Raw genomic sequence first — 25,214 nt, forward strand, 5'->3', positions numbered from 1 at the left:
ATGGCTGCAATTTAAGGTGGAGAATACAAAGAATTTTGCTTTCTGTATTCTCAGTCATGTAACTTAGCAATGTTGGGAGAAGATAACACAATTATGCCCATGCTGACCAGCGTCCCAGGTTTTCTTTGACAAACCAGATTTAAATTCTGTCTTTCTTCTCTTTAGATATAGTTAGACAATTTTACTCCACCTTTGATTCAGAAAATATTGGCATTGTGTTGATTTATGTAAAGCTATGAGTACTTTGAGGAGGAGAACGAAGTAACTTTTTTGTTGGGAAAAGAAGAATTTAGGCTTGAGTGCCTGGCTCTCCCAGGACACTGGGTATGATTTAGATGACAACAGTATCTGTGTGTGTGCGTGTGTGTGTGTGTGTGTGTGTGTGTGTGTTGTGGTGGGGTGGGGGTGGGGGGTAAATATTTCCAGAGGTGGATGGGATTTCTTTAGAATGGAATGACAGACAGAAAAATCAGAGAGGCATGAGGTAATTTAGGGGAAAATTGAGTCTAACATTGTGGTATAGAATAAAAAATATATTTAAACCATTTGTGGTAGAAGGCTTTAAATTCTAGGCTGAAAAATTTGGTTATTTTGTGGCCAATAGTAAATAATTGGAGACAGATGAACAGGGTAGTCACATAGACATGCAACCAACGAAAGGGAAGAAGGCTTGAAGATTGTCTTCTCCAAATTCCTCATTTTACTGATGAGGATATTGAGGCCTGTAGAAGTAAAGGAACGAGCTCAAAGCCCCATTAAACTCATATTAGTTTTATTACATATTGGGCTTTAGATATCATAGTTGGTATTCTGCTTACATATTTTTAAGTAACTCAATTATAATTGTAGGGGAGAGGGGAGCTCACATTTTGAATGGTCCTCAAATAGAAACATAAATTTTAACTTTCCATCTCACTGTGAGACTTTTTGCCAAACTGAGAGACTGATTCACTGCTCTTCCTCTAAATTTGCTTCATCCATTTGGAGCACATTATGATAGAAAGAACCTGCTTTCAGACTTCTGGTGCCAAAACATTTCAGGAAAAAAAGAAATCAAAGATGAGCTTTCACCTCTTTACAAAATTGCATCACTGCTGCTTTATTCTTTCATCTTTATTGCAAATATTTAAACAAAAAACAAATGTCACCAGCTAAAGATTGTGAGGAATTTATTGTGAAGACAAACAAGGCTCTAGATATGTCAAAACTGGAGAGCTGACTCACCTTTATTAGGTGTGAACGGAAGCCCAAGCTTTACAGTGGTTACTATACATGAAATTAAATGAGATATCTTTCTTCTAAAATCAGACCTTTCTGTAAGTGCTTTCTCTGCAGCCTTTTGTTTTTTAATGCCTGTATACTAAAATTGTCCTTCAAATGTATCTCTTTGAAAGAATGAATAAATCGAGGGAATATACTAAAGCAAGAAAAGACATAATCGAGGTGAAGCATAGAAAGTTGACTGTTTTAACTGTTTTTTTTTTCACTGTTTGTAAATCTCCCAATGCTATAGGGCACAATCAATTAAAATAATTAATTTTTCAAAACCCTGAATTTATTTGACCGAGGCTAATTTCACTGGAATGTATGTCGTATATCTGCATATCGTACAATTTCTAAAATACTAAAACATTTTATCAATGAAATAAATGAATTAAATCGCCACCTTTGAAAGTACCTGGCACACTACAAATCTCAATAGTCAAATTCTTTGACTCCTTGAAATCTCAAACAGAGCTACCGCCTCTTTATTTACTCTACAATTCACTTCTGAAGAAAACGTTGAGTAATTATCCTATTCAAGCCATGAAAGTATGGGAAGAACAGAAAGGGTCAGCAGCGGTAAGCGGTATGGGTGTTTAAGAAACTAGCCACGGACCAGCAGAGCCTGCGAATGCGCGGCGATGTGACGACAAGGTTGTTGACGCCACAGCCTGTGAGGGGCAGCAGGCAAGATGCCAAACGGAGGGACCCGCGTCTCTAAGGGCCGCCGGCTGAGCTGGGGCTGATCTCCCTTCCGCCTCCCGGGAACCCCAGTCCTCGCCAGCGTCGTCAGGAGGATTCCTCGCCCTAATTATCCCGGGAGGAAGACGCCCCTTTCCCGGAGACCGCTAGGCAACACTCACCAAGGCAGCCTCCAGATTACTTCCCTCCGTGGGTGTGTGACTTCGTCGAAGCAACTCACACTTACAGTAGATTCTCACTGGCGAGGCTGCGAGCAGCAGAGGGCGGGGGAGCTGGGAAGAGGAGGAGGAAAGGAGGGTGGGAGGCGCTGAGCTGGGAGGCAGAGGAGACGCCGGAGCTCCAGACACAGCAGGAGCGCGCCTTGGCGGTGCAGTTTCAACCTCGCCTTCGCAGCCGCGCACACACCGCCTGCTCCCCGAGCAGCGGGAACCGCAGCAGCTCCTGGGCCGCCGCAGCGCAGCTCCGCGCTCTTGCCGGCCGGCCGCCGTCAGTCCCTCCCCTCGTCAGCACTCAGCCCGCAGCTATTTCCTTCTTCCACGCTCTTTGAACTCTGGATCTTTGCTTTTGCTCGCTGCTCTCCTGTTTTTCATTCTCTACATTTTCTCAAGTCCTCTTTCTTTATCCTTAGCCGCCCTGCTTTTTTCCTCCTTTTTTTAAAAAATCGGGGATTTCGTCTTAAAATGATTTGTCTTCCTTACCTTCGTCCATTTCAACACTGAAGACTGCAAAGAACCTTCACCTTTCCCCTAGTGGCATTTAAAAATTCTCAATCCGTAAAAAGTATTTTTGAAAGGCGAAAGAACAGGACGCGGGACCCTCTCGACACCCTTGATCCGAGTCCAGAACTGCACTAGCAGCCAGAACTAATATTTCATTTAACCCCACCAAAGGGGGAGGCGAGAGGAGCCAGAAGCAAACTTCAGCTGTCTCAGCGGATCCGTGGTTCCCACATTTGGAGGAGCCGCGTGCCAGAAGGCTTAGGACCCCACGGGGGGACAAGGAGGACTCCCGAGTCTTCCTTGGCCGCTCCGCGAGGCCGAAGCGGTGGACTGAGCCGCGCAGGACAGCGGCAGCGGAGGAGGCTCGGAGAAGATGCGGGGCTCGAGGCCCCGGGGTGCGGGACGCCGGCGGCCCCCAAGCGGCGGCGGCGACACCCCCATCACCCCAGCGTCCCTGGCCGGCTGCTACTCTGCACCTCGCCGGGCTCCCCTCTGGACGTGCCTTCTCCTGTGCGCCGCACTCCGGACTCTCCTGGCCAGCCCCAGCAACGAAGGTAGGGAGATGGGGGTGGGGACCGTGGCGACCTGGGGCGGAGGGGCTAGGCGGGGCCTGGGGAGTTCGGGTCTCAGCGCGCTGGACGCTACTGCTGCAGACTAAATGGCTAAATCTCACTCTCATCTCAAATTGATATTTGTCGTCCCCTTCCACTGGCCTTTTCGCTCCCCTCTGCGGTTTTTGGTTGCATTGTTTGACGTTAGCTGCGGAGTGCTGGGCAAGGAACATGCGTGTGGACAGAGGCTGGTTGGGGGGCTGGGAAGGTGGAAAACCTTGGGGGAAAGGAGGTCGAGGCTCGTACCAGGGGGATGGGTGCGGCTAGGGCTCACTTAAGGCGCGTGGGGAAGTGACATTTCGGGCTTGAAGGAGTGGAAACTGTTGCAAGCTCAGCGACAAGGATCTCTGGAGCAGTGGGGCTTTTAGAAACCGTTATTTGAGGCCAGTGATGGGAAACGTTGTGGGGGTGGCTGGATGCTTTTATTTTTGGGGAAAGTGCCTGCTGGGAGCTGTTATTTAGGGCATCACCAGCTGCTATTCTGGGGTGGGTGGCAGGAGCTTTTATTTCCCGTGGGAGGGGTATAGCGAAGGACAGAAGGCGCCCCACACAGTTGGGTGCCCTTTTTCTTGGGGGAGTTCGTTGTCACACTCAAGCCAAGGTGGAAGAAGGCGAGAAGGTGGGATGCCACGGGAGGAGGGGCGAGGGGGAGTGTCGCTGTGTCGCTGCTAGGAAGTTGCCGCTAAAACCCACCTGGGCATGTCTTAAAGAGGGAAAAGACCTGCTCTGGCCAGCACCTGATCCGGGAGTACCCAGTCCCCCTCCCTACCCCAGACCCAGAATACTGTCCCTGCCTTTTTCTGGGAGAGTAGAACCGGCGCGGGCACAACACCTGTGTCGCTCTTCGTGCTCCCGGAGCAGTGCTCAGCCCCTCTGCCCGCCTGCCTTTTGGACCTGAGCCCTCTACCTTTGGGTCCCCTCCAGCCGCACTTGCTCCTCTCCCACACCCGGACTGAGCTCGGGTCTCAGCCCAAGGGCGCATTACTCGCGGAGGGGCGGGAACAGTATCTCAGATCCAGATCTGTCAGCTCCACCATGAAAACATAGAAAAACCTACTCCCTTTGGCTAGAATGGTGCGGTTTCGGTTTGGGGCTGTGGATGCGACGCGTGAGGCTCAAAACCTTACAGAAATTCCTTCCACTCCTGGGCACGGGACACTAGACCGGAAAGATGAAGCAGGAGTGGTGGAGTCGTGTGTGTCCTCGTGACTTGCATGGGTTCAGTGTCCGCTGTAGGAGAAGGCGCTGAGCTGGTATCCCAGCAATGCCAGCTCTGAAAGAAGGGTGTGAAAGCAGGGCAGATAGAGGCTCCCTTACCCTCATCCCATGAACTTTCTCCTTAACCTCTAAGTTTATTTTTTAAACGCTGATTAAAGGCTTATGTGTATTTATCTGCATTTATCTATATACATATATAGGTGATCTCTCATGCTTAAGCCAAACAATTGGGCATTTTCCCTTTCTGATAAAGTTGAAAAAATGTTTTTGAGAGTCGTAGACCTTTTATTAACACCTTATGTTAAATTCATTCTGTTAGACGTCTGGAGGATTATAACAGCTTTAGAGGAGGCTCTTTTATTGACTGTGTTATTCCACCGAAAGGGGCATCCTCGTTTGAATTTGAAGAGGTTTAACAGTAGTATCATTCATCCTTTCGTGTTTCCGTTAGATTTCAAGTCCTCTCTCCAGGTGTGATGGAAGGGGAGAACTTAGGTGGAGATGAAAGGGAGTCGCTCTTGGTTAGAAAATTGGAAGAATTGAATTCTCAGGGAGAGTGACACTGAATGGGAACAAGAGCCAAAACTGTGCAGGGAGGAAGAGGCAGAAGGAAAGAGAAGGAAGGGCAAATAGCGCCGGTCTCCTAAGGTGTTGAAGGCAGATCTGGAATCTTGTGGAACACAGCCTGGCTGTTGTTACAGATTTAACACCCACAGATTGTATTGTCTTACCTCATCTAGTCCGTCACACAGCAAAACTTGGACTACACGGAGATGGGGCTTGGGGATCTAATCAAAAATGAGATGTACCTTACCACCTGGTGCTCTGAAAAAAGCCTGCTGTTTGGGGCACATTTTGTAATATGTCACTATTATACTTAATTGGAAATACAATTGTGTAAATATCTATGTCATTATCTAATTCATCCTATCTCAGCTGAGCAGTTTTCCCTCTTTCTACCTAGTATCCTAGATCTTTATTTCTGCTCTGTGAAATATAGATTCTTCTCTTCTTGTTTCTCCATGCTATTGCTATAAACTGAGCAGCAGAGTGTATTAAAATATTTATTTATGCTAAAATATTCATAAAATGTTTGGGCTTTTTTAGAGATTCAGATTAGAGTTTTCCAATTTGTTTGTTTGCTTCTGGAGGGACTTTGGAAGGTCAGAAAGATTTGATGTATATGCTGAACTCATTAATCACTTTTTCTTATATAATTTGACTTCTGCAATCTATAGATGGTTAGTGATTTCCCAAAGACTGTGTTTGTATGTGTGTGTGTATTATGAATGCTCCCATTATGTGAAAAAAAAAAAGTTTTAAAACATACAGAATAAATGTAAGTGTATATTCATAGCTGCTATTGTAGTCATTTCTTAAATTTAACTTTGTTAGATATAAGCAAGCAGAATTGAAGAAGCCAAACATACATCTGGAATTTTGGACTGATATGAAATGTATTTATTTGGCATGTTTGAATGTGTTGGATAGCAGACAATAAGAGGCAAATTTACCCTTTAGTCTGAATTCTAAGCAATTTATAAGATAAATATATCCTTAGTAGTTTTAGTATATTAGTCATAAACTACATGTGAAAGAAACCTTTGATCTACAGTATAATATTCAAAACTTTTTTATTATAAAAGATTTCGGAGGTATATTTAGAAACAGACTTGTCTCTGATCAAGCAGGACAAATATTAGCAAGTGTATCTGCAAGTGAAAATTTAAATAAATTTAGTAAGTAAAGGGTTTATGTCTACTGCTATGAATTTTGGAGGTGGCCCTGAACTTATTCAGTAACTGCCACTTTTTTGCTGTCTGGAGATATATTTGTAAACAAGCATTATTTGACAAGTGCTTTTCACAGCAGGGATTCTTGGCCAATTACTGCTGAACAGCTCTGCATTGAAAATGATTCACCCGCAGTGAATCAAGCTTAATTCATTGAAGCTACAGTCAGTAATGTCCCAGTAAAGTGCTTCTGACAGTTGTCAGCAGTTTGGATTTAAAAAGTCCAGTTTCTTGTCTCTGAATGTTTTGTATGTTTAAGAAAGTGGGGTAGAAACACATAAGGTGGGAAGAAAAGGCTAAACTTCCTGAAAAACAATCATAAACTTGTAAATGTTTTCCTTGGAAAGATAAAAAAGGAAAAAAAAAAGTTTGTTTTAGGGTTTTTCTTGGCTTATAATAGAACCAGGCCCATAAAATAGACTGGAGGACATAATAGATTTGTAAAACTAAATGGCTTTATTCTGTGGCCTTGTCATCCTGTTGTAATTCATTCCCTTTTAGATAAATTGTCAGGACCCCACAGAAAAAAGGACAGTAAAATCATTTCCTCACCAGGACATTACTGAACAAGAAAAGAGAACTATTACCCGTATTTGAATCATAGATTGTTGAAACTACAAGGGACCATGAATAGTTTTGGCTTTTTGCTTAATAAACCATGAAAAGGGGACCTAGGTCTTGACATTTTAAGCTCCTTTTGAGGTAGACAAAGATCTTCTTGGGTGTTAGGGTGACAGGTAAGAGGATTTCATTTACTCATATAAGACAGAGAGGACAGTGAGCAATTTCTGCATTTAAGACAAAGATTTTTCTTTGATTGGAAATATTCTTCTTGTAATATTGTCATCTGGAAATACTGTTGGCTCTTTATTCCAATTCACATAAAATATAGTTGGTATGGAAAAAAAGGTTCACTTTTTAGGCCTATAAGAACATTATTTACTATAATTTATTTATATTATTATGCTCTATAAAATGTGACCACTTAGAGTATGTGTTTTTGTATCTTTACATGCAAAATCAAAATGAAATGATATAGCTGTTTATAGCAAACATTTCCAAACCTTTTAATTAAATATTTTATTCAGAATTGATTGCTACTGTTGAGAAAATAACTATGCTTTAGTTATTTCCCCCATACTTTTGTTGATTGACCCTGCCACTTGAATCTCCTTTGTCTGGAGTGCTTTTTTAAATGTATTTGTTTGAATGGCAATTAGTTTCTTTTTCATTTGGTAGAAACCTTTCTACCTTTGACTGTAAAAATAGAGTATAATGTACATAGTTATATTAGCTAACTATATCTATTATCCTTTTTATGAGTCAAATTTAATGTTTTTTTCAAAAGAAAAATTTAATGTTCATACTTCAAAGAAATAATTGCTGAACAAATTATTGATAACTCTTTAGACATTATTTTTTCAATTTAAATTAGCATATATTTAATATATTCTACTTTACCAATGAATAGTTCCAATTTAAGTTAGCAGGGGTACCTACATAAAGATTATGACATCATTTTAAACAATCTTAAAATAGCTCACAATGGTTTTTATAAAGCATCAGAATTAACTGAGGTTTGAATTTCACGTCTTGCTTATTAATCATTAAAAATTGATCGTAGTATTTGCATTTTTCTTTTCAGAAAGAGTGAATTGTGATTATAAAAGCAACATCAGAGCTAAAAACGTCAACTCTTACTGAGAAACTCAGAATGATTCTTACTGTTATAATATCTCTAGTGAGTATATTTCAGGTGGAGAATGGCTCCTACTGCTGTGCCCTTCTGAGTAAATACATATTTATTTTATCAAAAGTTATGTAATTCATAGGATAGATAAGGGTTTCTTCAAAAGAGTTATTATAGTCCATTGTGTACTTATATACCTAATGGGATAGTTAACTGATTTTAAAAATTTATCATATGTTCTATCCTTGTGTAATTGGTACAGATATTCCTATGGGTGTACATAAAGTTAGATAAAAAGCAAAGTGAGTTCTGAAGGCTTTGTAAACACAGATTAAAATGGGTTCATATTTTTTAGAAAAAATTATTAGTACCTATCTTTAAAGTAATCAACAAAATGTTTATTGAGTGAGATGCATTAGAGATAGAAAATACATAAATAACAAGAGATTTTCTGATGTACTAATAACAATTTTTGAAGGCATGATATGACAGTTAGAAAACTAACAATTATTAGATGTTGAAAATCTAGTCTAAATAATTGGTGCCATTGAAAATGTTTATTTCAAAATATGAATGATCTATTTTTTAAGTATGTGGTTTTGAACTTCCAAAACAATTAGCATGAATTCTTAGGACAGTTTTTCTCTATTTAATATTTACTTTTAGTTTCTGACTTTTCAGACATTTGTTTGTATTCAGTTAATGAGATAGATTTTAAAGTGTTTGAGCAAGGTAAAAATGGAAGCAGTGTAGCAATTTTAAATATAAATTTTGAACAACATCTTATTTTTGACAATTCATTTATTAACATATGCAAAATGTTCTTGTAATAAAGAAGCTTTTACAAAAATAGAATCTGATGTCATATAAATTGTACTGTGAAATAGGTATTTCCACATGAAGCTCCAAATAAATAGTGGTGCAGTTATTTTTGAATATTAAGACTTTATTGGAATTTGCATTTTTCTTTTGACCCTATAGAATTCCCATACAGAAGATTTATTCATTGCAATTATTCTTATCACATAAAAGAAAGATATGGTTCTAATTTTAAAATTCCTATTATAATAACAATAAGAAATATTTAATTGAGTGGTTTAAAATGTAATTCTGATCAATTAATTTCAAGAATCAGATTTTAAAAATCGCATTTAAACCATTTTATTACCATCTTAAACAATTGTTATCTGATATAATCTGTTAGTGCAAAGAAAAATAAACAGAAAGAAAAAGTGCTATAAGATACATAAGAATTTGAATTGTGTCTGGTGAAATTTGTAGTAATTGAAGGTCTTGTTTTTTTTTTCTTTTTTCCCTAAAAGCTCAAATTTTCATCCAGTATCCCTAATGAGAATCTCAGGTGTTATAAAGTCATAAAATAAAACTGTAATTTAGTAGGTGTCCCATTTGGAGTTCTTAAAAACTCTGTGGTTTGGTATGATGACATTTATTGTCATTTTAATGTTAGTATAACTTTGTGAAATGATTTTAAACTTATAGTGATTTAAAGAAACCATAAGCAGTCATTTCTATATTTAAAAATTGCCTGAAAACCTCTTTTAAAAAAGTGTCTATGTTTTGCCTTTAGAGTGCCATTTAATTGTATCCCAGTTTAAAAAGTCCTAGTAGATTCTATTCATAATTAAACTTTTCTATAGCTCTTCTTTTCCTGTAGGGTTTGCAGTCTTTAGTCTCTGGTCAGCTTATGTGTTACTTTATTAATATCGCTTAAATTATTAGTTATACTATAGGTGAGCATAACAAAACTTTGTCGAACAAAAGTAGAACCTAGGGCGTGCCTTCTTTCCTCTGTGTCTCTCAGTGATAAAGTGTTCATGCCTTTAATCGTTGTGTGTTTATTAAGCATAGTGCAATAACTTGCCTGGGATTTTGGTGTATGTGCCCATGGATGTGTGTTGAGTGTGTGGAAAGGTTGTTGGAAGGCTGGAAGAAAGGGTAGAGAGAGGGATGTCAATGTGGTATCACCACAAAATTGATATTAATAACAGTTTTGAGTATTGTTTTCAATCTTATTTTTAAAAAATATCACCCCTGCCCACACACACACTCTCTCACACATTCTCATTTTACATTTGTTTTACTATGACCCTGAAGATAAAACCCCAGCCTAATGAAAAAAGAACAAATAAATCCCTAGTTCATTTTGTTTCATACATTTGTTGTTGGTTTTTTTTTTCCTTCTATTTCTCTGTAAGATCTGTTTTGTTGAGTTATGCCAAACACTTGTTGTGTTGGACACCCCACAGATTAAATAATTGGGATTAAAGTGTCTGTGATAATTCTAATTATGTTTTAGTTGCTGGACTATTGCCCAGGCCATCTTCTGCATTCATCAAGCTTGTCTTCAGTTCTAAATAAACTAGCCACACAACTCTGTTAAGTAAATGATTCTGGTAAAAAATAAAAAAAATTAAAGAGCCAAAACCTGAGGGTTGAAATATTTTACATATGCTTTGCAAGAACATGTTCCTACTTGGAAACATGTTTCAGGCTAAGTATTGGAAGATTTAGAGAAAATACAGTCTGTTCTTTTACTCAGAGATGGGTAATGTCTTTTTTCTCTTCTATTAATTTTACACTCTTATTTTCATTTGTCATGTCTCTCTCTCTTCCTCTCTTCCTCTTTCCCTCTTTCTCTTCCTCCCTCCTTCCATCCCCCACTAAGTCAAAATGATTTAAGAGGGTAAGAGCCCCTGCCTGTTTTGTTCTAACACCCTCAAGGAAGTCAAGATTTCAGACTGTGTGTTTGTTAAGAAGATAATATATAGTCTTCTTGTAAATAAATTGTGGGACTCTGCCTACAGAATAGATTGTGTCAAACCCAGTTATACATTTTTTCACTTAATTCATACATCAGAAGTTTTTAAGACATCTCCGTCGGTTTTGCCTTTCTTATAAGACAGCTAACTTATTTACTTTGCAATGACAGCACCTTCCCTTTCCAGGATGCTTGTTAATGTCTTTTCTATGGAAAGGCAAACTCAGTAGGCAGATCTGGCTGGCACCAGTTCAGCCCAGCAGTCCACAGCAGGAGCTTGCTTAGAAAGCCAAGTTCTAACTTTCACCCAAAGCTTTCACCATGTGTACTAGCAGAAAAGGGGAGGCTGACTGCCCAGTCTCGTGGAAGATGACAATGCACTGTCATCTCACTTAAGAGTTTTGCTCTAGGCAGTGTAGTAATGCCATACTAGGTGTCCTAAGAGGGGGTATACAGCCAGACTTCTGAGGTAGAAGATAGTTGAAAACTGCTGTGTTTGAAGGATTTTAACCACGCCTAGTTTCAAACCATGGTATTTGATTTCTCTAGAAAGAGGGAAGGCAACAATAACAACAACAAAATTACCTTAGTCATGCAGATTTGAAGTCATTGTTTTTTATTTAAACTTGTGAAACAAAGTAGGGGAAGAATTAGTCGCAGTGGAAGTATAGACAAATCAACAACAACAACAACAACAAAAGCGTACAAACAAAAACAGTTAAGAAAATCTAACTGTTTTGAATTAAAAAACGAACATGGTTTTAGTTTTTGTTTGTGCTAGTCTCTAACACTTACTAACTCTAAATTATTTGGCCCTTATATATATATTTATTTTAAACTTCAACTCAATTATCTGTATTACGGCAATAATGGTACTGCCTACTTCATATAATTGCTCTGGAAAACAAATGAAATAAAACCATTTTCTAATTATTAGAGCAATACACAAATATAGGTTGTAGAGGAGCAGAGGAAGCCTGGGAATATAACTGAATAAATGCCGTACGTGGTCTCTGCGTGTTACTCTTTGTTTGCTGGGTAAGGATAAGAATAATAGATTATGTTATGTGAGGGAATTCCATTAAGAAAAGGAGTAGAAAAATATTCTACTTTGCAAGTTTAACAGAAACATGGATTTTATGAACACTTTGTTCATGCCTCAAGTGGCCCATGTCCTTGAGGGTCCTGTAGCTTAATTTTTATTAACTTCATGATAATTATGCCTGTTGTGGGGTAGTTCAGAATGGGGAGATGTAGAGACCAGGAACCCAGCTCAACCATGGTCTTAGACAGTGGTATGGTCTTGAACCATCCACCTCAGATTCCACACAGTTAAAATGAAGATGTAAAGGCACACCCACAAGGTTGCTGTGAAAATAAAATAATAATGTACCTACGTAGCCTAGTACGTTTCCTAAAGCCAAGTGGGTACACCAAAATGTTAGTCCCTGTCTTTCCTCCCTTTCTCCTATTACTACATATAGAATATTTGAGGTATGATTTCACACTCACAGATCGTCATCTTCCTTACATTGTATGATTAAAAGGAATCTAGGCTTGGAAAACAATCTGAGAAAAGGAATTCATATGCACATTTTCCATAGAGCTATCCAAGGTGAAAACCAACCACATGACATTATCTTGATTTTCTGTTGGTTTTCCTCATTGTTTAATATTGAATATTGGAATTTGATTAGGAAATAAATGGAAACCATCAGTACAAGGTCATGGGTTGTAAATGTTGTGTTTTACCTCATTTGCCCTCAGGTAGACTGGTAGAGAGCAGAATTTTTTTTTAATTTTTGCCACAAATCATATCAAGAAATACATTCAAATATTTTGAATATTTAGTCCTATAATAATAGTATGTTATCAGTTTCACTTTTAAATACACACATATATGTATAAAATGTCGTATATATATATAGTCTGTATGGAAATTCATTAAAAGGACATGAGAAATGCTGCTGAAAGTGGACAGTTGGAAGAATTAGATTCTTAGAAATTACTAATATTGTAAGTCGACACCTCTAATTTTAGTTTGAAATATGTAGATTTCTCATCTGTTCAATTATTTGCAGAGTTAAAAATATTAACTGGAAATATAATTGAATTTTTATGTTTTCAAAAGGTATTAATGTAATTTAATAAGGCTTATCTTTTTTACTTAGGTGAGCATAAACAGGTAAAATAAATTTGGAACGTATTATATTTAGATCCGCTTTTAAAATGTATGCATGTGTTTGCAGGCTCACGAATGCGCACACGTGTATAAAGTAATCATAACTAACATTTATTATTGACTTACTGTGTGGGGGACATTGTTCTAAGTGGTTTACATATGTATTCATTTATTTTCCTCAAAACAAGTCTTAAAAAATGTATGTGAAGTCTTGGAGATATTTCCTCTCATACTTAGTCATAGCTATAATTTTTTCCCACTCATTAAACACTTGATCAGCTACTGGTCATCATACTCTTACACACTAATTTAACTCGTATTAACATCTTCTCTCTTCATTGTCCAGTTCCCCACTGGCACAAGGGGAGAACCGTTCCCACATATTTTCCTCTTTCCAATTCACGGCATCTATGCTTTACCTTTCCTGTTTTTTTTGTTGTTTTTTTTTTTTCTGTTACTCTAGTGTATAAACAATCCAGTTCCCAGTCTCTAGCCCAGACCAGACACTCTATATCTCGGCTTGCATACCCAAAATCCTACTAATAAATTGTTTAAGAAGTGCTATCTATTGCTGATCACTACCTCTTGCTCTGTTAAAAATAGAGGAGAGTTTTTAAAATAGTTTTATTCTAACTCATGATAGATTATATTGTTTTGGGCAGCACTACTTTTTATAACAAGAGAGAAGACAGAAAGGTTTCCTGGAAAATGTAGTCACCTTTCATCTCCTGTCCAAGCCAACCCTTTGGATGCTTTTTTTCCTCCTTTACATACAAGGTTATATTAAATATTTTATAATCAATATTTTGTAGGCCTGTAGAATAGATTAGAGAAGCTCAATGTTATAAATTAGGGAACTGAAACAAGAGAGTTTGATCTATTAAAAAATTAGAACTAGTATCAAAGCCAATTTCTTATTACTGAAGAATCAGTGCAACATTTTAGCTGAGATATAGCAAAATGGTAAAAACACGGGCTCAGGAACCTGGCTCAACTACTTAGAGCTGTGTGACTTAGGCAAGCTAGTAAACCTCTCTGTGTCTCCGTTTTCTTGTCTGTGAAATGGGATTATTATAACAATATGGTTTAGAATTGAAAAGATTGAATTATTATTAATAATGTGCTCCATAAAAGTTCTAGCATATAGTAAATAATATATATGTTAAGTATTACATGTATTAAAACAGTGTGGGTTGGCACTCTGACATTGAGCAAGGTCTACTTTTCTACATTAGTCAGTGAGTACTGTCTAATATTCATTGCAAATGGAAATGCCAGAAGAAAAACACTTGACTTCAGCTCAATAGCTCAAGCAGCCCTTATTTACTCCCAGGGTAAAACCTTTCAATAGTCCTCCAGTGCCCTCAGGATAAAACCTAACTACTTGAGCCTGAGTACAAAGTTCTCAGTATTTTGTTTCTGGCCCACCTTTCCTGCCTGTTCCCCTTCCCTGCACTCCAAGCTCCGGTAGTGAAGAACTGCTCTTAGTGCAGTAGGATCCTATGAGCTCAGTCAGAAACACTCACCTCTTTTCTTCACTAAATAATTTGATATTTATGCCTAGGTCTGTACAAGATTTTCCCAGGACTGTGTGCCCATTTTTATTCTAGGTGTTGCCTATCACACTGAGATGGAATTGTGTTTTTGCTTGTCTGTACATTTCTGATCTTTGATAAGAAGAGAGATCCCTGTAAAAAGTAAAGGTTAACTAGAAAAAAAAGCTCTCTTCTGAACTGAGAATTGCCACTGAAATAGTATGATTTTCTAAAGAAAGCAAGTTAGTTCCACAAAAACTGGCAGTAAAATATCTTTTTTTTTTTTTTGCATATACCAAATGTATCAATATGAAGAAAGCTTGCCTGTCTGTAAACTCACTGAGTGCCAGCTCCAATGCTTGCTATTCCATATGGAGCATCAGTGAAGTATGTTATTATAATCTATACATTTGTGTTTAGTGAATGAATATTATTAAGTAACTTATTTGTTTCTTTAAAGTCACTGCTGTTAAGTACACCCAGGCTTACCTCATTACTGTATTGCTGGTGAAGCCAACATAGCTCTTTTCATAAATCCATAACTAATAGAGTTCAGAATCTCTGGTATTGTAGTCTTTCTTAAACTGAAAAGTTACCAACTGAAAGATTCTATGATTTGCCAACCAAAGTGAGTTAATTCCAAGAAATCTGTTAGTAGAATACTGTATTTTAGATTTACCAGACGTATAAATGGAAGAAAGTTCTACTGAGATTAGCAAGCTGCTACAAAACAATTCATAGACATCCTGTGGTCACTATCTCTTTGTAATTTAATCAACTACAGCTTTCCCAAGACCCCTGCTTTCTTATGATAAATTCTCAGAATTCATATCACTTGAACAGCTATCAGCCAACATAAAATAATTTTTTTTTGCTTTAAGCATGTCTTAATTTTACCTCCAGAAAAACGATTAATATAAAACATGTCTTTCTAAATGGTTTAAATTTCTTGGGGGTGGGGCAGAAGGATTTACTCTTTCATTTGTTATAGATTTCTTGGATTATTTTGACTGTCACTTATTTTATGAAGTACTTTAGATTTACAAGCTGGCAAGAATTCTTCATATTAGAGAGAAAACAGCAGAAACGTTGTTATTAATTATGTGAACAGAATAGCATTTTAAGATAGATTTATGTGGAAGAAAGTTTAAAATGTGTGATAAAGACTTTTTAAGTACAGTTTGATCAGCATCTGGTTAGTGTTTTTAATTAACTATTTCTCCAGAAAAAAAAAAAAAACACATGTTTTCATTTACTCTAAAATAATATCAAATAAATCCAAAATATCACAGGGTTAATATTAGATTCTCCTAATCTATAACAGTTCTTTGAATTAAATTTTCCTCTAGATGGGAGGGTTAAAATTATAACTGCTATGGAGACTATTACCACACAATATACAAAAAATTAGCCGGATATGGTGACGTGTTCCTGTAGTCCCAGCTACTTAGGTGACTGAGGTGGTAAAATAACCTGAGCCCTGGGAGGTCGGGGCTTCAGTGAGCCCTGATCACTCCTCTTCACTTCAGCTTGGGCAACAGAGGGAGACCCTTTCTCAAAAATAAACAAACAATGATATCTCTCTCTATATATATCATGCTACATGTAAATGTAGTATACTACATATAAATAGTATGCTTCATGAGAAAATAAATGAAGATAAAATAATATAAATATATGCACAAGGAAACATGCATATGGAATGTGGAAATATGCATATGGAAAACTCACATCAAGAAAATCTCACTATCATCAATGCTAAATGATATGGAAAGTTAAGCATAAGCTTTCAGTTACAGAGTTCTCACTTCCCGCTAGAAAACCTGTCAGTTCATCAGGTAACTGACATTTTTTTTTCCAACGCTAGGGTTTGAGAGAACCCCAGTGGTGTTTTTGTTTGAAGGATGCCATGAATAATATTTTTAATTTTCACTGATTATCTGATGGATTCTTGTATAAGTCATTGTGGAAAGCCATGGACATAAAGCTAGCAGTGGTTTTAGGGACTTTTTTTTTTTTTTTTTTTTTTAAGCAGCAGCAGTAGCAAGTTCAAAAGAAATCACTGTGGAAACCTAATACCTAAATCAGGTAACAAAAGAATTATTGGGTTTCCTGTTTGTTTTTTTGTCTCCTTTTTCCCTCCATATGCTTGTACTTCTGAGACATCTTTTTAGAATCTCCAGGCCGTTCTGAGCTCAGTTTAAAAACTACTGTGTTAAAATATAAAAGGAATGTTGTATAGAAGATCAATGTGATATAATCCTGACTTGTAACTTTCTATAAATCTGCCTAAAACAGAAATTATAATATCTGGTGAAGTTTACTTTAAACCAATGGTCCCTAATGCAGAGGTGCTCATTAGAGCCAACCTCAGAATATTGTTAATTATGCTGTATCTGGACCCACCTAAACTTATGGAATCAAAATTGATTAAAGAAAATTCTTTGGAAATCTATACTTTTGCAACTTGGAAATCTGTAGTTTTAGAACCCCCATAGATAATTCTGATCTTTATCCTTGTTAAAGAACCCTTGCTTAGAACAGAAGTACTTAAAGTGAGATGTGTACTGACACTGGAACTAGTCCGCAATTCTATCAATATAAAGATTGAGAGTTAGCTTTTAGAGACTGTTATTGCAATTTGACATTGCTACACAATACAGCTGTGTAATAGGTAGATTAACCTCATTGAGCCAAGGCATAGCTAGCTCACTTCTAACTCTAGTTAAGTGAACATAAGAATTACTTGGGTTGGTAGTTGTGCGGGAACTTCTAAAATGCGGTTGCTTGCATTTTCGTCTCCACCTAATGTCCTGATTTTGTACTTTCAGAAAGAGCCAATGGATTTATAGTTTAAAAAAAAGTACTTCTGGTGATTTGAATGTGGGTGATAGAAATACCACACTTCAAAAAGACAGTGTATATTTACTCACATGTATATATCACTTACATATGACTCATGCTTAGAAAATGCTATATAAATGGTTTCTATTGTTAATAAAAGAGAATATGAAAGTGTTCTAAGGATAAAGGGGATATAGATGATTATCAGGTAACACTATGTACATTAAGGAAATACAAGGTGTTAGAGAATTGTAAAAGCAAGTAACACTGTGCAAAAGAAAAATGAATTCTATATGATTTTATGCATATTCAATGATATAACCACTGATTTGAAAAAATTGATCCTCAAGGTATATGCTTTGATATGTACACGTATATCAAAGCTTATATACATACATGCACACATATATAAAAATAAATGTATATTTATATGTATTTAATATATATAAATAAATATATATTAAAATACATATATATCCATAATGGTAAATGTTGGTTTAGATAGTTATATCCTATGTAATTTAGGATTTATAACAGAATAAAACTATCTAAATTAGATGTTATAATTTAGATAGATAACTATAATTTAGATAGTTATATATAAAAATATATTTATACATTTATATATTTATATATAAATAAATATATATTAAAATATATATATATATGTATCTGTAAATGCTAGAATGTTAACTTAGGTAGTTACATCCTGAGAGTCTGATTTAGGAGATTCAGATGGATGACTTCACAGGTAATATAAATTCAAAGGAGTTTCTATTCTCAGGGCCATGCTATTAGAAGACTGAATGATAATCAAGATACTTCCTGTTTTATTTACTGATGTATCCCCAAGGCTTAGAACAATTCTTGGCAGTTAAGTAGATACTCAATAAATATTTGTTTAATGAATGAACCCTCATTGTAGGTGTTATATTCTATAGAACTTGAACAAAAGTTAAGGCAGTAAGTTGGACTTTCTCGTCTGTTGTGTATATATTATCTGTAGAACTATATTAGGTTACAAATAGAAAAAACTATCCAACAGCGGCTTAAAAATAGTTTTGTTTTTTTTTTTTTCAAGAAAGAAGTTTGAGGGTAGATGTCTGGTGGCTTGGGTTCTGTGAAGACAGAAATCTGTGTTTTTCTTGGCCTTACTCTCATGCTCATGGTGTTATAGTTGCAAGAATGCTAATGCATCTGCCAGTATCACAACCAATTCAGAATAAGAAAAAGGGAAAGAGAAGCACCAATAGCCATGTCACCAGCATTATTCCTTTAGTTTAAACAACAAAACTTTCCCACAAATTGGCAAGCAGATTGCTGTCCATATCTCATTGCCAGACCTATGTAACAAGGCTACCAGATTCAAGGGAGGCTAAGATAACAGCAGCATGATTATCATTGTTTGCTAAGACCCCTCTGATCCATGGTCTGATATGAAGCATATCACTGATATTATGATACTAAGGAAAGAAAAAAGATATGAGTAATTAATAGGCATAAAACAATGTCTGCCACAAAATATCACAGAAAAAATGAAAGTACTTTTATTTTACATTATTTCTTTTATTTTACATTATTTCTTTTATTTTACATTATTTCTTTTATTTTTTATTTTCTTTGTAACCTTTGAGAGAGGACAAATAGCCAACTACTGCAATCATTTTATGACCAAAAATCGATTATATGTACTAGGTTAACTAGACAAAAGTGATTAATACTACAACAATTTTATACACTGTTAAGATACATAAACCATTATATTTTAATGGACTAATTTTAAAATATTTTCCTGCTATCATGAATCCAATTATTTTGAGACGGATAATTAGTTCTGAGTACTAAAATGTTTGTGATCGGCCACCTAAAATCATTTGGCACAATATTTGTACTTTGTTAGTATTTTTGTCTGTGTTACTTTATATTTTGACTAGTTTTTAATGATAAAACATTAACCAAAGATTTAAAAATTTTAGGTAAAAATCATTACTTAGGGTTTACATTAATATTAAATTTTGACTAAACTGCAAGACTGACATGAATGTCAGCAAAAATTTGGGTCACTTCTCATTTTACATCAGGACTACTGGGTCATCAAGTTGTTTGCTTATTTTTGGTACATGCCATCACTTTAAAATACAGACTATGAGTTTGTATGACTTTCTGTCTCCTGTAATCCTCAATAAAAATCATCTCTTTTTGGAATCATTTCAAAGATAATGTGAAAATTTAAGTGACTAGTTTTTAAATGTCATTAGAATTCTGCAAATACAATTTTTGGAATTATTAACATGATGGAAGGAGAATAGACACTGGAACAGAGACATAGGTTTGCCTTCAAGCTCTGCCACTTACAAGTTGTATCAGTTAGTATGTCTTCCTCTTCAAATAACAGCAAATAACTTCCCCACTGGATTAAGCAACAAAATTGATTTTTCCCACATAAAAGCAATTCCTGAGAGAGGCAAGTTTCAAGTTTAGATGGATTAACAACTCTGTGATATAATTTGGAACCAGATATTTCCCATCCCTTCACTTTGCCAACCTTCATCTGTAAGCTTTGCTCTCCTGCTGATTCTACTTATTTTCTCTAGATGACTGTATCAGTTCCAGGAAATACATCCATTCCCAGCGACATCCAAGGCAGTCAGGAGTTTTCTTTACTAATATTTTCTACCAAAATTCCCTTCCTTTGCAGATCCCCTTCACAGATCATTGGAAAGAACTGAATCAATAGTGCGACCACATAATTGGAATTGAAATAAGTTCATTTTTGCTGAAATGGGAAAATAGAGAGACAAACAAGCTTGAATAAAACTGGAGAAGAAAAACCCTGGAAGGACTTGTGTCAAAATAATAAGAATATTACAAGATTGAAGTAAGAGAGGGACATGATTATATTGGTGGTTTACGAAGATCTTTCTGGAAGCAGTATTTTGAAGAAATTGTTAAGGATCATACATTTTTCTGCAGAGAAAGCAGTTAGAAGATTTTTCAAGTGAAAAATTATGGCAAGGATTTAACTGGACTGGTTATACTGTGGAATGAAACAGAGCAGGTGATTTAGAGTTATCATTGGCTGTGTTAGAATCAGTAGGATTTGGTCAGTGATTCAATGTGGGGCTAAAGGTGAGGAAAGGGTGACTCAGATATCTGGACACAAGAACTAACAACTAGTTCTTTTTTTTTTTTTTTTTGAGACTGAGTCTCGCTCTGTCGCCCAGGCTGAAGTGCAGTGGCGCGATCTCGGCTCACTGCAAGCTCTGCTTCCCGGGTTCACGCCATTCTCCTGCCTCAGCCTCCTGAGTAGCTGGGACTACGGGCGCCCGCCACCACGGCTTGGTTAATTTTTTTTTGTTGTTGTATGTTTAGTAGACACGGGGTTTCACCGTGTTAGCCAGGATGGTCTCCATCTCCTGACCTCGTGATCCTCCCACCTCGGCCTCCCAAAGTGCTGGGATCACAGGCGTAAGCTACCGCGCCTGGCCAGAGCAACTAGTTATATGGCATTGCACCCATTGAACTAGGGAACATGGGAACACAATTTTTATTTTTACTTCTGTATAGAGAAGATACTTTGTTCATTTGGGGACAAGCTGAATTTGGGGATGATTATATACCATAAATGTGTTAAGAACCAGCAGTCAGTTTTACAAATTTACAGGAATTTTAGGAGAGACAGATGGACAAACTAAATGGATTTATGTGATCATTAACATTTAGGTTATAACTCAGAAGTTCGTGAGCTCCTCTGGAAAAGTCCTTATATTGGGGCATGTGCTAATATCTCCTTTAAAACCAACCATCCAGCAAACAGAAAGTAAACATACGAGCCATTCTCTATCCTTAATAGTCTGATTCAATATGCATGTACTGGCACCAAGACTTAGTTCTTTTAAAAAGCTCCTTTTAAGTTTTGATGTTAAGTTTTAATCAAGAATTTTTGGTGTAGTGTGAGAAGTGAAGGAAATCTACAAAAATGAGGCATTGATCAAAATCGAGATTTGAAGGGATGGTACAGTAAGAATAGCTTATAAAGGAAAGAGGAAGAAGTAGCTAGAGAGCTAAGAAAACCACAGAAATCTGTTGTCACTGAAGATGAAAAGTGAGATTGTTTGTCTATCATGATCATGACCAAATGCTGCCAAAAGATAAGGCAAATTAGGAGCTCAGAGCTACACAATTATCACTAGTGAATTTAGTAACAGAAGTTTTAGTAGAATAATGGGGATTGAAGCCAGATTATAATGGATTAGGTAAGGAATGAGGAAGATATGAGGAAATAATAGATAGGGGTGTTGACAATTCCTTCAATAATTTGAGTTATGAAAAGGGAAGAGATAGGATATTCACTGGATGGGAATGTGAGGTTTATTTTTGAATATATTTTAATGAAAATTTTTAGAAAATACTTTGGGGTTAATATACAAAAGGCCTAGTTACCCAAATATAGGTTTGTCAGGTAATGTTGATGGCTCATTTGAGGTCATTTACTTAGAATGAAATCAGTCTCTGTTGTGCAGTTTTTCTCAAGCTATGTTCAGCTGCCTTGGTTCATGTACAAACAAGGTAGATTCATTCCTGATTAGAGTCTTTGGATGTCCAGGGAAATAGATGGTTGTAATAAAGCGATCTGACGTTTAGGTCTTAAGTAGGGGACTGACTTGGCTGCAGGAAAAAATAAGCAGCGCTCATGGTCTGTTACTAAGGTCTCAGTTACTGCTTTATACATAAATTGCCTAGTAGAGCACCTGACATATAGTAAGCATTCACCAAGTTATTTCCCCATATTCATTCTTCTTTTCTCTAAAAAAGACTATGCATATGGATTGCTCAGAATTGTAAAATAAATACTCTTCCATTCATTGTCTGTGAAAATACAGTTGGTTATGGCTTCCTGCCTTCAAGTCAAGGGATGCCAGAAATCTACATAACACTTCTAAACCTATAACATAATTTTTCCCAAATTTACAAATCTAGTTTTCCAATGGGAAACACATGTCCTCTTTCTCTGCGCTCACTTTATAAACTGTTCTTTGTTCCCTGCAGCAGTTGTCAAATTATAAAATTTAGCCTGAAAGCAAGAAATCACATCTGTGCTGAATGGGACCATGGAGAGAGGCTGGACAGCTGTATATCTGGGTTTTGTTCCTACAGATTGGTTAAATGTGTGTTATAATTGAATCCAGTAGCTTTTCTGATATTGTTAAATGAAAGTCAATAAGCAAGCATCCATCAAAAGTCTCTTGTATGCAATGCGACTTTGATTCAATGCCTTTAGAGAAAGAGAAGGCCATCTAATCTGCTACTAACCCAAATTATTCTCTTTTCATACTGTAGCGGAGGTTTAACTGACATTATAATTGTGTTTGCTAATGTGAAGATAATGGCAAAAACAGAGACAATATAAGTAAGAATATGCCTTCTAATTGTCTATGTTCATGTTATCAAGGATCACACATTCTCTTAAGGCTTTGCCCACTGATGGTGTACGGTGGGATCACATGTCCTTGATCTATCTTTTGACTCTTCAAAGTCTGAAAACACTTTCATTCCAATGTGTCTATTTCCTGGAGAATCTAATACGTTTTCCTGCTCATAGTGACTTAAGTTGGCAAGATGTTAAGGAGAAAGTAGTGGAGTCAAAGTGATACAGAACAAGTTAGAATGTTTGAAAGTTATAATCATTGAAGAATATATTTGTATTATTAACCTAAGCTAAACTTTAATTATTAGAATGTGTGAAGTTGAGGATTTAGGAATCTTCTTATGCATATTCCATTTTATTTATTTGCTCTTTGCTCTCCTTGAATTCCAACAAATATAATGAGTTAGCAATCTGCTTTTTCTGAAAGTAAATTTTCTAAAAGCTTTTCTCTGTTCAAGAAAGCATTGAAATTGTTAATGTGTAGTAATACAATTAAAGCATACTAAAGACTATTTTGAATTAGTTTCTTTCATAATCTGTTATTTGGTTGGGCATTCAGTTAAGTGACTTTTCCTTATTAAAAAGTTCCTGTATTAGTATTTTTCCCTATACGTTAACTTTAGGAATTTGCAATTTAGTACATATTCATTGACCCCTTTAAAGTTATTTCTCCTGGATAATCAGGCTTCTTAATTACTGATTAAAATACCAATACCAACCAACATGTCCATCTTAATCATAATTATACAATGGCTGAGGGAAAAGTCACCTTGAAATCTATCTCTCAGTTGAATGGTATGACTGTATTTTAAAATATAAATAATAGAATGAAAAATTTTTTCATGAAATTTCTGATATCTAATGTCTTCTAGAGTAACAGTGGCATCAAACATTTCCTCTAATTATATTCATTAGTGGGTTCTCCCAGACAAGTTTTAATTAAGTTGTACAATAAGATCAATACTCATGTATTATTGCAATTTGTGACAAACATATATACTGTTGAGAACAATTTAATTACAGTAATTATAGCACAGAAGATACTTAGTGAATATGCTCTATTACTGCCAATCCCCTCTTTTTAATAAATTTGGTAATGAAGTTAGGAAATTAACTTCTGAAAATTCACATTTATATATACCCTATGTCTAAACTTCTTTTTTTTTTTTTTTGAGACAGAGTCTTGCTCTGTCACGCAGGCTGGAGTGCAGTGGCACAATCTCAGCTCACTGCAAGCTCCTCCTCCCAGGTTCACACCATTCTCCTGCCTTAGCCTCCTGAGTAGCTGGGACTACAGGCACCCACCACCACACCTGGCTAATTTTTTGTATTTTTAGTAGAAACAGGGTTTCACTGTGTTAGCTAGGATGGTCTCAATCTCCTAACCTCGTGATCCACCCGCCTCAGCCTCCCAAAGTGCTGGGATTACAGGCGTGAGTCACCATGCCTGTAAAAACTACAAAAACTTCTGTTTTTTATATAGCTATCTTTGATTTTTTATTTTACTAGTAGGGAAAATGGAGGCATTAATTACAGTAGTGGCAAGGTGCTTTTTCATGCATATTGTCATGAATACTGAGGAATTATGAAAGCGTATATAAGAGCACCTGTAATAATTATGTCGGTTATGTGAAAGATAATTTAGTGGTGTTATGTAGTCAGATATTCTGTTTTTATTTTTATAAATAAGACTAAAATTATTTTATTACTTTAATTTTCTTAAATTGAAGTATTATTTTGGTTCAAAAAGAAGGCCCCCAAATATGCTAACTTCTGCTAAATTTCTACTTTCACAATTCTTTATCTGGTACATTGATAGATGAACAGATCATTCTACTGATGTACCATATAAAGAATTGTGAAAGTAGAAAATTTCTCGTGGCATAAATAGGTATATAACAGGGTTTCTCAACTTTGGCACCAGTGAAATTTTGGCCAGATAATTCTTTCCTGGGGAGGTTGACAGTACATTGCAGGATGTTTCACCACATACCTGTCTTCTTCCCATTAAATGCCAGAAGCAAGTATTCATCCACGAATGAACTCAGAAAATAGATAAATGACCCCAAATATGTCCAGACATTATTATATCTCCATGTTGAGAACCACTGGTGTATGCTGATTAACCACACCCTCCTGCTCTTCCCACTGACCAAATTATTCATTCATAAGATAAACAGCTATTCAGCTCTTCTGAACTGAGGCTAGGTTCATAGGCGTGAGTCAAACATGGTGTTCTTATAAGAGAATTCTGTGCATTCAGTGTTTCAGAGATAGGAATTGAGTAGTCATAGAATATTAAGTAATAATACCTAACTCAGATTTAGGAAAGGGAAGATCAGAATAGTGTCCTGAAGAAGGAAGTTCCTGAAATATGTTTTGAAGGGCAAAGGAAACGTTAGCAATTCAGAAGGTAGAAGAAAGATATGTATTTTAAAATTTGCACATAC

The 25,214-nt window shown here is 36.4% G+C and overlaps 1 protein-coding gene across 7 annotated transcripts in view; it reads left to right on the forward strand.

Annotated features, from left to right (window-relative positions):
- The first annotated feature begins 1,910 nt into the window (after positions 1-1,910).
- The window catches only part of EPHA5 (EPH receptor A5), a 361,246-nt gene continuing 337,942 nt past the window's right edge, over positions 1,911-25,214 (forward strand). For 6 of the 7 annotated variants that reach the window (XM_002814747.6, XM_002814748.5, XM_009239966.4 and 3 more), the window contains exon 1: positions 1,913-3,238. In XM_002814747.6, coding sequence (XP_002814793.1) covers positions 3,058-3,238 — 181 coding nt within the window. In that variant the 5' untranslated portion in view covers positions 1,913-3,057. Of the gene's footprint in view, positions 3,239-25,214 lie in introns of all 7 variants that reach the window. The other variant, XM_009239965.4, reaches the window with a different exon arrangement.

Source organism: Pongo abelii, chromosome 3 (assembly GCF_028885655.2).
Source record: "Pongo abelii isolate AG06213 chromosome 3, NHGRI_mPonAbe1-v2.0_pri, whole genome shotgun sequence".
Lineage (NCBI taxonomy): Eukaryota > Metazoa > Chordata > Mammalia > Primates > Hominidae > Pongo > Pongo abelii.